This window comes from Spermophilus citellus, assembly GCF_964194105.1.
Source record: "Spermophilus citellus genome assembly, chromosome: 4".
Lineage (NCBI taxonomy): Eukaryota > Metazoa > Chordata > Mammalia > Rodentia > Sciuridae > Spermophilus > Spermophilus citellus.
Window position 1 is genome coordinate 70,049,709 of NC_138185.1, and position 13,381 is coordinate 70,063,089.

At 39.8% G+C, this 13,381-nt stretch overlaps 2 protein-coding genes across 3 annotated transcripts in view; one reads left to right on the forward strand and one right to left on the reverse strand.

Annotated features, from left to right (window-relative positions):
* Positions 1-5,521, reverse strand: part of HDGFL3 (HDGF like 3) — a 65,051-nt gene extending 59,530 nt beyond the window's left edge. For both annotated transcript variants that reach the window (XM_081290997.1, XM_081290998.1), the window contains exon 1: positions 5,387-5,521. In XM_081290997.1, coding sequence (XP_081147123.1) covers positions 5,387-5,470 — 84 coding nt within the window. In that variant the 5' untranslated portion in view covers positions 5,471-5,521. The remainder of the gene's footprint in view (positions 1-5,386) is intronic.
* On the forward strand, positions 4,532-11,133 carry LOC308647111 (uncharacterized protein). The gene is made up of 2 exons (XM_081290999.1): positions 4,532-5,355; positions 11,040-11,133. Exon 1 carries the CDS (start codon positions 4,813-4,815, stop codon positions 5,296-5,298), a length of 486 nt encoding a protein of 161 aa, XP_081147125.1. The 5' UTR covers positions 4,532-4,812; the 3' UTR covers positions 5,299-5,355; positions 11,040-11,133.
* The last annotated feature ends 2,248 nt before the right edge of the window (positions 11,134-13,381 follow it).

The window sequence follows — 13,381 nt, forward strand, 5'->3', positions numbered from 1 at the left end:
CTAAAAATGCTACGAACCAGAGACAAATATTTATTTTAACTAGGGGTATAAAATGTTTATAATCATGTTTTAAAGCTACTGCAAATTTAATCTACTGGCAGAAAAATTAAAAACTGCAACTAATGTAAATGCTTAATAAAAGTTCAATGAGTTCAGCTCATCAAGCTGTATAGAACGGTAGAGCTATATTCCCAGCCTTAACTGAAGTTTCTAAAATAGTGAAAAGGGACAGGAAGATGCAATTTGGACAGAGGACTTGGAGTAAAAAAAAGCCCACTGAAAACTAAAAATGGTGAAATCCAACCTACAGAGAGGCTTACAGTATTAGATCTTTCTTTCCTCTAGTCTTGTGTTTTTAAAATTAAGGCATAACTTACACAGTATAGTACACAAATTTTAAATATGCTGCTTGATAAGTTTTTACAAATGTACACACCCATACAACCACCATTCAGATCAAGATATAGTTCTAGTGCCTCCTGCCAGTCAGTAACTCCTCTCTATTCACTGATTACCATTGGTTAGTTTTGCTTGTTTTTGAATATCACATAAATAGAACCATATCAAATGTACTCTCTTGAACCTGACTTTTTTCACACAACCTTATATTTTACAAGCATAAGTATTATATTGCTTTTTGCTGCAAAGAAGTATTCTATTGAATGAATATACTACCAATTTGTTTATTCATTCTCCTGATGGTGAACATGTGAATTGTTTCTGGTCTTCTATTATTATGGGTAAAGTTGCTATGTATGCATACTCTTGTACAAGTCTTTCGGTGGATGTAAACACTCATTTTGTCTTGGGTGTATGCTAGAACAAACCATTAGGTCACAAAGTAGGTTATGTGTTAACTTCAGTAGATTAGGCCAGATTTTTAAAGTGATTATACCAATTTCCTAGTAGTAATGTCTGAGAGTTCTCATATAAAGTATTTATTGTTTTTTTTAAGAGACAAGGCCTTGGGGCTGGGGAGGTGGCTCAAGCGGTAGCGCGCTTGCCTGGCGTGCGTGCGGCCCGGGTTCGATCCTCAGCACCACATACCAACAAAGATGTTGTGTCCGCCGAGAACTAAAAAAAATAAATATTAAAAGTTCTCTCTCTCTCTCTCTCTCTCTCTCTCTCTCTCTCTCCTCTCTCACTCTCTCTTTAAAAAAAAAAAAAAAAGAGACAAGGCCTTGAACTCTTGGGCTTAAGTGATCCTCTGTTTTAGCCTCCCGAATAGCTGAGACAACAGGTGTGTGCCCAGTCATGACCATCTATCTAAATCACATCTCACAAGAAGCAGGCAAAAAACATTCCAAAAATTAAGACTTTTAAGAATATGGATGTAATCTATTACTGTTAGTGATATTTTTGCCAAGACTTTTAAGAATATGGATGTAATCTATTACTGTTAGTGATATTTTTGCCAATAAAAAATTTAAAACACATGGGGCTGGGGTTGTGGCTCAGGGTTCGATCCTCAGCACCACATATAAATAAGTAAATAAAATAAAGATCCATGAACAACTAATAAAAATATTTTTTAAAAAATTTAAAACATGTAATATTACTTATATATTGCTTTCAGTTTCTTTTTTTGTCTACTTTATAATGTATGTAACAGTATTACAAAGCACAGGTACACACAATTTTAAAATAACTTTACATATCTTAGAAACACAAGCTCAGCTTTTTTTTTTTTTTTAACCAACTGGGTACACAATCAAGATTTCAGACACTCATGTTTTAGTCTAAATATTTTAAACTAGCTAAACCTTAGACACAGGCAAACATCCAATTTTTAAATCTGTACATAATAAAGTATATTCCATAGAAATAGTCAACTTTTTATTTTAATGTTAAAATAACATACTTGACCAGTGGGTGAGGAAAAGGCAGGAGAACAAGAATTCACCAGGAAAGAGGCATGAGGGAACTTTCTTAAATACTGGCACTACTCTATACCAAGGTCACCAGAATGTACATCAGTCAAATTCACAGAATGGTACATTTAAGTATGTTTCATTTTACGTAAATTTTACCTCAGAAGAAAATGACCCATAAAAAATATTAACCTCTAGTTAATGACATGCATGTTGAAGTGTCCAGGAGTAAATTATAGAGATATGTGCATCTTACTTTAAAAGGTATTAAAACATAGACTAGTACATGAATAGAGGGATGGGTATATGAATAGATGCTATAAAGCAAACAGAGTAAAAATTATAGCTGAGGAAGTAGCTCAGTCATAGAGTACTTGCCTAGTATGCCCAAGGCTCTGGGTTCAATCTTCAGCATCACACACATAAAAATAAATAAATAAATAATAATGGTTCACAGTTATATGGTTATTTAAAAAAAAAACACTTTAATTACAGAATCTAAATGATAGATACATGGGGACTTACTGTATAATTTTTCAACTTTTCTGTATGCTTACAATTTTCATAATAAAATGTGGGGAAAATAATAATATTTTAAAAATAGTGTAACAATACAAAAGTAAGTTAGAAATTCAAAAAGGAAAAAAAGAAACATTCCAGCACTATTACTTGGTGCTTTTTGATAATGGTCTTCTCTTAACCCATGGTTTCAAGACCTCCTGTGGATGCCTGAAATTGTGGATAGTATTAATCCTAAATATACTGTTTTTTTCCCCTGTACAAATGTAACTATGATTAAAGTCTAATTCATAAATTAGGCACAATAAGAAATTAACAACAATAATAAAATAGAACAACTATAACAGTACACTGCAATAAGTTATTTCAATGTGATCTCTCAAAATACTTTATGATACAGTACTGTATTCTTACACTGTGGAAAGTGAAACCACAGATAAGGGTGGGGGGACTACTTTACTATTTGTATGGTGAGAATTATTCTCATTTTAGACTAGTAAACTGAAACTCAGAAATGATTACAGAATATTTGTGCCCAGGGTCACAAAAGTGTGAGGCCCAGCCAAAGACTGAATTAAATTTGCCTAAATTCTGAATCCTCTTGACCTATGTGCCTCACAAGGGGCTGCCCGGAACCAAACATCTTCCTTACAGCAAGGAAGTTGCTTTTTCATTCCTGCATGGACCAGATCTGTTAGAAAGCTCTTCCCTACAGCATGAACTGAAATCTGTCTCCCCATGCTTTTCCTTCCAGGTTTGATTCCTAGGGGCCATAGAGAATCTGATTCCAACACGACTGACCACATCAAGTGAGAGTATTTGAAATTTGAAAACACAGGATTTCTTTCCAGTTAGTATTTTATAGACTCATTTACAAAGATAAAACTAAGTGTAAAATGGGGATGATGCCTCATAGTATGGAGATGAAAATAAGATGAGAACATTATGAAGCATCCTTTCTTTGAAATTTTTAACATGCCACTCATTATAAAATATTTTTTAAAAGTCTTAGGTTCTTGAGATGGTCATGGCAAATGTGAATAAACAGATTTTTTTTCCCTTTGTATCTATTTTATTTTATCTAAGAATTGGATGGAACCAGATCTGGTGGTGCATGACTAATCCCAGTGACTCCGAGGATCAAAAGTTCGAAGCCAATCTCAGCAACTTAGCAAGGCCCTAAGTAACTTAACTTGACCCTGTCTCAAAATAAGAAATACAACACTCCAAAACCTGATGGATTTTGGTTCCCCACTTTGCCTTTTGGGAATCTTATGTACTATCAGATATACAGTTAAGAGCACTTCCTATAGCTCTTTTCTGTTTCATAAATTACTACAGGTGGCCGCCCAACCTGTGCAAGCAGCATGTTAATGAAAATTTCAGTCTATTTTCTTTTTGACCCTCAGAAGATATTTTTTTTCAAAGATAAGATTAAAGAAAACCATTGAACTACAAGGAATGGCCAACTGATGATGACAACCATTAGTTCACTTTTGAATACGTACATTCATATAACATCCTAAAGCTGTATATTTCTTCTTTGTCAGATTTATTCAGGGATTTCCTAAAGTACTCCTAAAGCCACAAATCTTGCTCCTTCTAGCAATATAGTACTAAACAATATTTTTAAATCCAAATAGCTCTACATTGAAAACTTTGCCTTAAGAACCCACAGTTCAAACATGGATAAGTTATACCCAGAGCCTAATGGAACCTGAATACGATTGTTTTATCCTCCTGATTTCCAGGGTTGTTGGAAGGAATCCTAGAGATGATCACTTTATACTTGCTGAAATGGATATGCAGACAGTTGAAATGATTAATACATAACAGAGCCTGAGCCAGATACTAGGTCCCCCAATTCCTGGCCCAGTGTTTTTTTCCATTTACAATCATGCCAAACCAAATGTTTAAAAAAAGTGGTTATGTCCAACTACTGCCTCAACTTCACTACATTTCAGTGTGGCCACCCATGATGTCACTTCCTTTTGTGAATGGGTGTATTTTCCCCCGCTTGGTCTTGTTATCTTAACTACAAAACAACATTCTAGTGCTCACATTCTAGAATTAGGTCGTTTTTTCCTTCTTCCTCAAGAATACCAATACAGTCTCCAAAATGTCTTGCTTCTCCTTCTCACTGTATTTCTTATTTCAAGTATTCAGTTGCCAACTCTCACAAAATTGTTGTCCTTCTTCCTCAAAGGGCCTAATTAAAAAAATGTTTAATTCTATGTAATACATGCAGATGCTTTCTAGAGAAAGCCCAGCGTCAACCTTGTTACACAGGAAGAGAGCTATTGTGGATTATAGCGGAGGCTAAGAATAAGGTTTGGGATCCGACCTAAAACAAATATGGAGGTGAAATGGCACAAGGAGCCACCAGTCAGTGAAAGACTGACTGCAAGCTCTCCTCTATTTGATGTCAGTTCAGGAGAACGGTAGGTTCCAGGGAGGCACGCATCCCGGGACAATGCCAGGGCAGGCGGGCACCAGAATCGCGCTCAGGGGAAACTCAACAAGTCTGGAAGGCGCAGGATGCACCGAGATGCATGAACGCCTGCCAAGAGGCCCTGCTAGCCTCTGGATGACCACTACCCCTTTCCAGGATTCGCTGCCGCGCTTGCTGGCTGGTGGACGGCCACTTGCTCTACGTTTCCCTGCCCGCCCGACGTCCGCCCGGACCCCGGCGTTGCCAATAGCACTTGCGGAGGCCACCGCCTCTCCGGGCCCTCTCCCCAGTCCCTCGGCTTTCCGGGAGGGCTGCCGCGCCGGGCCTGGGGACCGGACCCGCCTTCGAAGCGGGCGGAGGGATGGCGGCAGGCGGGCGCGGCCGGGAGTCCTCGCCTCGGTCTCATCTTCCTCGAGCAGCGCCGCCTGCCTTTGCTGCCGCCGCGGCCGGCCCTGACCAGCAGCTCAGGCTGAGAGATGGAAGGGGCGGGCGCGCCATCATGAAGGGAAAATGGTGGGCGGCGGGCCGCGGTCACAGTACTTACCCGCGCCGGCCAGTGCGGGTAGCCCTTCATCTTGGCAAAGACTAGGTCGCCTGCTTTGTACTCGCGAGGCCGCGGACGCGCCATCCCGGACGCTCCCCTCCGGGGTCGTCCTTGGTCCGCCGCGAAGATGCCAGGAGGCCGCCCCCGCGGGCCGAGGGCTGCGCCGCGCTCCCGCGGGCCTCGAGCCGGGCGGGCGGCCGCGCCGACGAGGGGAAGCGCGAGGCGGCGGCCGAGGCGAGTGGGCGGGGGGCTCAGCGGGCCCGCAAATCACCGCCCGGCAGCGGGGGAGGGGAGCCCCGGCCGCTTGGTGCTCGCCCGCCGCCGCCGCGCGCTGCTCAAAGGCGCCGCGTCGCTATCCTCATGCCGCCGCCGGCCTGCCTCCCGGCTCCCGGGCGCCGCGCGAGCGCCGGGCCTCGCGCCGCCTCCGAATTCTTCCTCGGGCAGCGACCGCAAACACGATCTTATTATTGTTCTCGCGCGCGCTCAGCATCCCCCCCCCGCCCGCTCCGCTCCCTCCCGCCCGCGCCACCGGTTAATTCCTAGGTGCACGGCCGGCTTCTGCGGAGAAACCGAGCGCGCCGGCCCGGTGCTCGGCGGGCGCGCGGGCGGTGGGCGCGTCCTCCCAGCACGAAGCCGTGCTGGCGGGCGGGAGCACTACTCCACGGACGCCCGCCGCCAGCTCTCTTTTGTTCTCGGCCCTGAGCGGCCTGCAGCAGCCCAGCCAATCGCCACCCGCTGCCCCCTCCCGGCTGTTCCGCGGCTCGGGGCGCCAGCGCCCCGCCTCCGCCCCCGCCCGCCTTCGGCTGCGCAGCCCGACTGGCCACCTCCACGGGGCTCCCTGAAGAGGGGGACAAAGGCGCACCAGGCGGTTTGAGCACCCAGTCTGGGCTTCAAGCTGTAGGAAAGGGAGCACCGGTTGCGAGTTGACGACCTTGTAAGGTTCTTGCCGCGGGTCTGCTCTTAACAATGCAGTATGGGCCACTCGGGTCAAGCTGTTTCCCAAGCCTTGGGAGGTTTTCTCCTTCACCAAATGGGCATAGTCGGGTTTCGAACTTGGACCTTCAGGAGTCAAAGTCCATATGGTTATGCTTCCCTGTGTGGGTTTCATAGGCCAGCAGTTTCTGTGAAAAGGACTTAAGAGAGATCACTAGTTTTCAACACTGTCAACATTTTGGACAATGTTTTGTTTTGGTTTTCTTTCTTCTTCTTTTTTTAACTGGCATCTGGTTCTGGTAATTTCTGTATGCAGTTAATTAGGTCTAGAACAGCATGTGCCTTACCGTTATTTTACTGTGAACACCATAACTGACTGCCTTCAAAGTCATTTTGGGAGCAAGACTCTTCATTAACACTTCTCTTTGTAAGAAGTAAATAAAATAATTCAAGGAAATTTTTTGAGTCTGCTCAGTGAATGAATTCTGCTTCTTTCATCATCCCAAAGCCCACTTTCTTTAAGAGGTCGCCTGGTACTGCTCCTGAGTGCAGCTAACTTTTTGTGGCCTTCACTTTGTCACAAGGACAATTCTGGTTTGTAAACTACCCTCTTCTAGGCTTTCTTGCCCGTGCTCTCTCTTACAGAAGATAAATTTTCCCCCAGCATTCATCTCCCTCCCTTGCCCTGTAGAATTGTGTTTTACCCTTGCTTTTGGTGCTGGGCTTCCAATAATGAGCTGTAAAGTTTTAGACAACCTGTGGATTGTTTATTTTGTTAACTGTGGTTGGGCAGTACTTTAATGCATGTCCTTACTATTTTCTCTTTAAGATTTGCCCTTTTTAGGCAGTTACCCTTCTCTGCCTGTCCCACAGCTTAACTTTTTCCTTTCTTCTCACTGTGGAAGATTGTTCTTGGTCCTTTTGCCTCCTATGATGGTCTGCTAATGTGTCTTTCACTTCTAGAACCTGCCTTGTGCAGCTGTTGTGTCACAACCTCCATATGAACTGGTAGGGTGGTTCCTATAGTTTATATCAAAGCCAAACCCCTCTGACCAGCTGCCAAAGTCCTAGCTGTCCAATCCAAGTGGTCAGATCAAGGAACTGAAAGGGAAAAGATGGTTAGTTTGGAAGCTGTGGTGGTTGGAACCCTGGAGTGGCATGATCATAGTTTAGGTTTAGACAAATCACTCTGGTGGACAGTGTGGAGGTGGATTTGAGGGTGAGAGACTGGAGGCAGGATCCTATCTAGGTAGATGCCACAAGGAGGTCGAGTAACACACTACAAAGATGAATCCATTGAATATAGTGATTGAGAAGTCATTGGTGACCTTACCAGGAACTGTTTAACTAAACAGTAGTGGAAAGAAACCAAAGACTTGGCTTTCATCAGGAGAGAGAAGTCAAGGATTCAGACTGTTTGCTGACTCATTGGGTGGTAGGTGGATAGGAAGAATACTGAGTCAATTATAACTCCCTGATTTTTGGCTTAAGCAACAGGATTATTAGTTTTGATATTCACCAAGGCGAGGAAATCCATGAAGAATGGATATGTTTGGAGAACATGACTGTATTTTGGATGTGTTGAGATTTCCATGGGACACCCAGGAAGATATTTAGTGAGTTGCTGAACATGCAGCTTAGAGAAAGGGGTCAAGGCAGAAGGTAGAGATTTGAGTGATGTCAATATACAAGTGGTGATTGAAACCATGACAGAGGATGCTCAGGAGACTGTAGAATAAGTCCAAAAGTAACTCCAACATTTTAGTATTAGGCAGGAGAAGGGAATGCTATCAGAGCCAAGGAGTTAAAGAATTTCTAGAAGGAAGGAAATATCTAGGTAGATGCCACAGGGAGGTCAAGTAACACACTACAAAGATGAATCCATTGAATATAGTGATTGAGAAGTCATTGGTGACCTTACCAGGAACTGTTTAACTAAACAGTAGTGGAAAGAAACCAAAGACTTGGTGATTTGAGATGTGAGAGGCAAAAATGTGGAGGCAAGAAGTATAGACAGCTCATTCTCAACAGTGCAGAAAGAGTAGTAAGAAAGCGTGAAGTGGGAATTGTTCTGTGGTGATTGGTTTTTGAAGTTAGGAGAAATTTGAGTTTTTAATGAGGAGAAGGAGCCTGAAGAGTGGTTGAAGAAAGAGGCTAAAAATGGGGTAATTGTCAGAGTTTGGTTATTTTAGGAAGGTAGAAATTTCTCCCAGGTTTTGCTTTGGATTCATGTTTTCAATTGAGTCTTGTCTGACTGCTCAGCACATATCATTTGCCTGACTCTCATGCCCTAATCAAGTCAGACTTTACACAATCACTTGAGATCCCCTCATGGGTACCCTTTGGCTGATTATCAGGAATCTTCTAATGTGCCTGGCTAAAAGCCCATCTATCTCTGCAGCCAGGTTGGATGCAGACCACCTTGTCAACACATTGCTGCTGAGGATGAAGCATTGTCCTGTGGCTTTCACTGTGGATAGAGCTTTCAGACTGGTTTCTGTGCTTTCTGCAAAAGGCCGATGCTGTGGCTATTCCAGAACAATACTCTATTCAAATATTTAGCAGATAATGTATATGTGTAACCCCTTAGAGATATTATTAGGATTGTTAAAAAAGCCTGATTTGTTTTAGTTTAGTCAGTGTGGCCCCAGGAACTGGTCTATTTGCTGGTATCAAAATAGAAAAAGTTAATTATATTCCTGAAACTTAGATGAAAATCCATTCACAAATGGAAATAATATCAACTACCTTTGATCACTTGATCCTTGTGAGCTAATACTTCTCCCTGATTTTGGCTCCTTGATCTTTTTTTTTTTTTTTTGCCATCCTCTTCTTGCTCATACATATCCACATATATTGCTGATCTGCTCCTATTTTCACCTTCTCTTTTCATATCTTGACTTAATGACTTAATAGTTCCTTCAAATCCTGCCCCCAAATTCACCCATTCTGTGATGTTTCAATTGCCAAAAATCTATTCCTTTGCCCGGAATTATGTATGTAATGATAAATATAGAGCCCTTAGAAGAGCACTCATTAAATATGTCAGTATTGTGTGGGCTGGGGTCATGGCTCAGCAGTAGAATGCATGCGAGGCCCTGGGTTTGATCCTCAACACCACATATAAATAAATAAAATAAAGGTATTGTGTCCAACTACAACTAAAAAAATAAATATATTTTTTTAAATGTCAGGATTGTTATCTTTGTTGTAAACATGGTGAGATATAAAGAATTGTGGAAAGGGAGTCAGGTAAAGCTGATGTTGACCAAGCACATGCACACAGCATGTTATAAGAGAGCTACCTAGACTTTGCATCAGAATCTATTTCTATTACTTTCGCCACTTGCTGCTATGGCCAGGGAGTGGGGCACATGCAGAGAGACAGTTCCTGGAAAAAGAAATACTGGAGAGAGAAAGTGAAAAGGGAGAGGCCCAGATGGTTCCCAACTCTTTCAATCCCTTTAGTTGAGATGCCAGACAAATGAATGAAGCCATGTTGGATTCTTTAATTCTAGTTCAATTACCCTAGACAATGCCATATGGAGCAGAGGCAATCTATTCCCACTGAACCTTACCCAAATTACAGAATCTTGAACAAGGAAATAGTGGCAGTTATTTTAGGACACAAAATTTTGAGGTAGATGGTAATATAGCAAAAGAGAACAAAAACAGGATTTAATAGCAGATTAGATACAGCTAAAGAGAGCTAGTGACCTCAAAAATCAGAAGGAAAATAATTTCGACCCAGATAAGAGTGGGAGGGGAGTGGAGAATAGTATAGTCATATCAGCATTCTTTTCTTTTTTAAAGTTTTCTTCTTTTTTTTAAAGTTGTTGATGGACTTTCATTTTATTTATCTGCGGTGCCGAGAATCAAACCCAGTGCCTCACACATGCTAGGCAAGTGCTCTACCACTGAGCTACAGCTACAGCCCCATATATCAGCATTCTTTTGTCTAGTATTTGTAGGTTTTTTTTAACCTATGCAATATAATTTTTTAAAAAGTCTACTTATGGTACATTAGTCGGCTTTTCATTGTTGTGAACAAAATACCCAACAAGAACAATTTAGAGGAGGAAAAGTTTAATTTTGGGCTTGTGGTTTCAGAGGTTTGATCTATGGTCAGCTCACTCCATTGCTGTGGGCCCAGGATTAGGGAGATCATCATGTTGGAAGAGCATGGAGAAGGAAAGCTATTCTACTCTTGGCAACCAGGAAGCAGAGAGAAAAAGCAAGGTGCTGGGATAAATATAAATCCCAGAGGCATGCTGTCAGTAACCAACTTCTAGCCACCCCCTATCTTTCTACAGTTATTAGCCAGTACAGTAATCCTTTCAAATTATTAAGCCATTAAAGGGACCAATTCATTGTTTGGGTTATGGCTCTCACAATCTAATCATTTCACTTCCTGTATTAACATTGGAGCTTTTGGGGGATACTGCATATCCAAACCATAAAATATGGAGTCCCAAATGATGAGAAAAAAAGAGAATAGGGTAGAAGCAGTTTTTGAAATAATGATGGCCAAGAATTTCCCAAACAGATGGAAGATATTATTATGGATTAAATGTTTATGTCCCCCCACCCCAAATGCATATGTTGAAACCTTAATCTTAAGTTTGATGGGGATTTGGAGATGGGAACTCTGGAGGACTATCCTCATGATGGGAGAAATGCAAGAGAACTTACTTCCTCTTTTTTTTTTCCACCATATGAGATACAATGAAAAGATGGCATCTGCAAACCAGGAAGAGGACACTCACCAGACTCTGGATTTGCTGGTGCATAGGTTTTGAACTTTTCAGCCTCCAGAACTGTGAAAATAAATATTTAAACCTCTTAGTCTATGGTATTTTTTGTTACAGCAGCCAGAATTAACAGACAGATATCAAACCATAGATTAAAAAGTATTTTGAATACCACACAAGATAAATACAAAGAAAATCACACTTAAGAACATTATGGTAAAATTAATGAAACCATAAACAAAGGAAACATGAAAAGAAGTAAAAAAATCAGTAAGAATATAGATGACTCAAAACACATTATTTTCAAACAAACAAAAAGGAGAGCTGATTTATCATCAGGAAGAAAAATACTATCAACCTAAAATTCTAAATCAAATAAACTATCTTTCAAATAAAGGAGAAATAAAGTCAAATTTTAGACAAATAAAAATATGTAGGCAAAAAATAGAAATAAAGTCAAATTGTAGACAAACTTATGAACAGCTAACTTTCACTAAATGAAATACTAAATAGAGCTTGTCAGGCAAAAATAAAATGATCCAAATGGAAAGAAAGATGCAGGAAGAAAAGAAGAACAATTGAAAGAATATTTAAAAAAATTTTTTTTAGTTGTAGTTAGACACAATATCTTTTATTTATTAAGTTTTATGGGGTGCTGAGGGTCAAACCCAGTGCCTCATACATGCTAGGTGAGCACTCTATCACTGAGCCCAGCCCCAGCCCTGAAAAAATAAATATTTGAGTAAATCTAAATAAAAGTAAAAATTGACAGTATAAAATAAGGTAGTGACCACTTAATTGGGTTATATATGGTGATTTAGAAATGCACAAAGGGCACACACTGTATAAATGTATTGAAATATCACATGGTATAATATGTGCAATTTTTATGTACCAGTTTTAAAAAATCACAAAAAGATTTGGGGTAAATAAAGTAAAAAAGTCTAAATTCTTAGGATAATACAGAAGTGACAAAAGTGCTAACAGTACATTTTAATAAGTTAAGGACATTAGTTGTGAATTCTAGGATGTCAATTTAGGTTAAGTTAATGGGTGATAACAAAATAGTAAAATAATACATAATCTAAAATGGCAAGAAAAGATAAAGAACATATAATAAGACCACATTAAAATAAAAGGAACAAGTACTCCAATTACAATTAAAAGATTGCTGACTGAATAAAAAAGACAACTTTATACTGCTTAAAAGAGATATTGTGTATATTTACATATAAGCCAGTATATATGTATATATGTAATATATATAATATATATAAAGTTAAAAGTAAAATGATAGAAAAAAGAGAAATTTGCAAGTACAAATAGAAAGTGGCTCTGCTGATATAGACAAAAGGCACAAAGCATTACTATAAATCAGTGACTTTAAGCCGGAAGTGATTTTGTCCCTTACCCAGTGGACATTTGATAAGGTCTAGGGGTATTTTATCACAACTGAAGGTGAAGATACCACTCCATCTAATGGGTAGAGGACAAGGATGCTGCAGAATATTCTACAATGCACAGGACAGTACCTCCCACTTAACAAAAAATTATCCTGCCCAAAATGTCAATAGTACACTGATGAAAAATGCTGCTATAGATACATAAAAATAAAGCATCCATTCACAGGAAATAAATAAAATGCTTAATTTTTATATACTAATAACATAACCTAAAAATATATAAAGCAAAAATATTGACAAATCTAAAAATAAACAAAATAGACTAGATAAATTCACAATTATAGTGGAAGATTTCACTATAATTCCCTTAGGAAGTGATAGAATAAGTGAATAAAAAAATCAGTAAGAATCAGATGACTCAAATAACACAAATTATCTTATTGATCTATTTAGAGCTATACCAAACATTTATAGAGTATACATTATTTTCAAATATGGAACATTTAACAAAATTGACCAGTTAGGATATCTGCTATCACTTCTAATCAGGCATCTTGACCTGTGAAATGAGGTGAAATAAGATTTTTAAAAAAGGATAGGATTGGAAAATAATAACTACACTGTTATTTGCTGATAACATAATTATGTATGTAATAAGTTTTTTAAAATCTATAGATAAAATATTAGAATTAACAAGAGAATTCTGCTGTAAGCTAAGTTGCAAGAGCTTCCAAAGGATTAAAATTTAACTTGCTCTATATTCTGACCACAGAGAAATCAAGCTAGAGATCAATACCAAAAGGAAAACTAAAGGGCTGGGATTGTGGCTCAGTGGCAGAGTGCTCGCCTCGAATGTATGAGGTTGGGTTTGATCTTTAGCACCACATAAAAATAAATAAATAAATAAA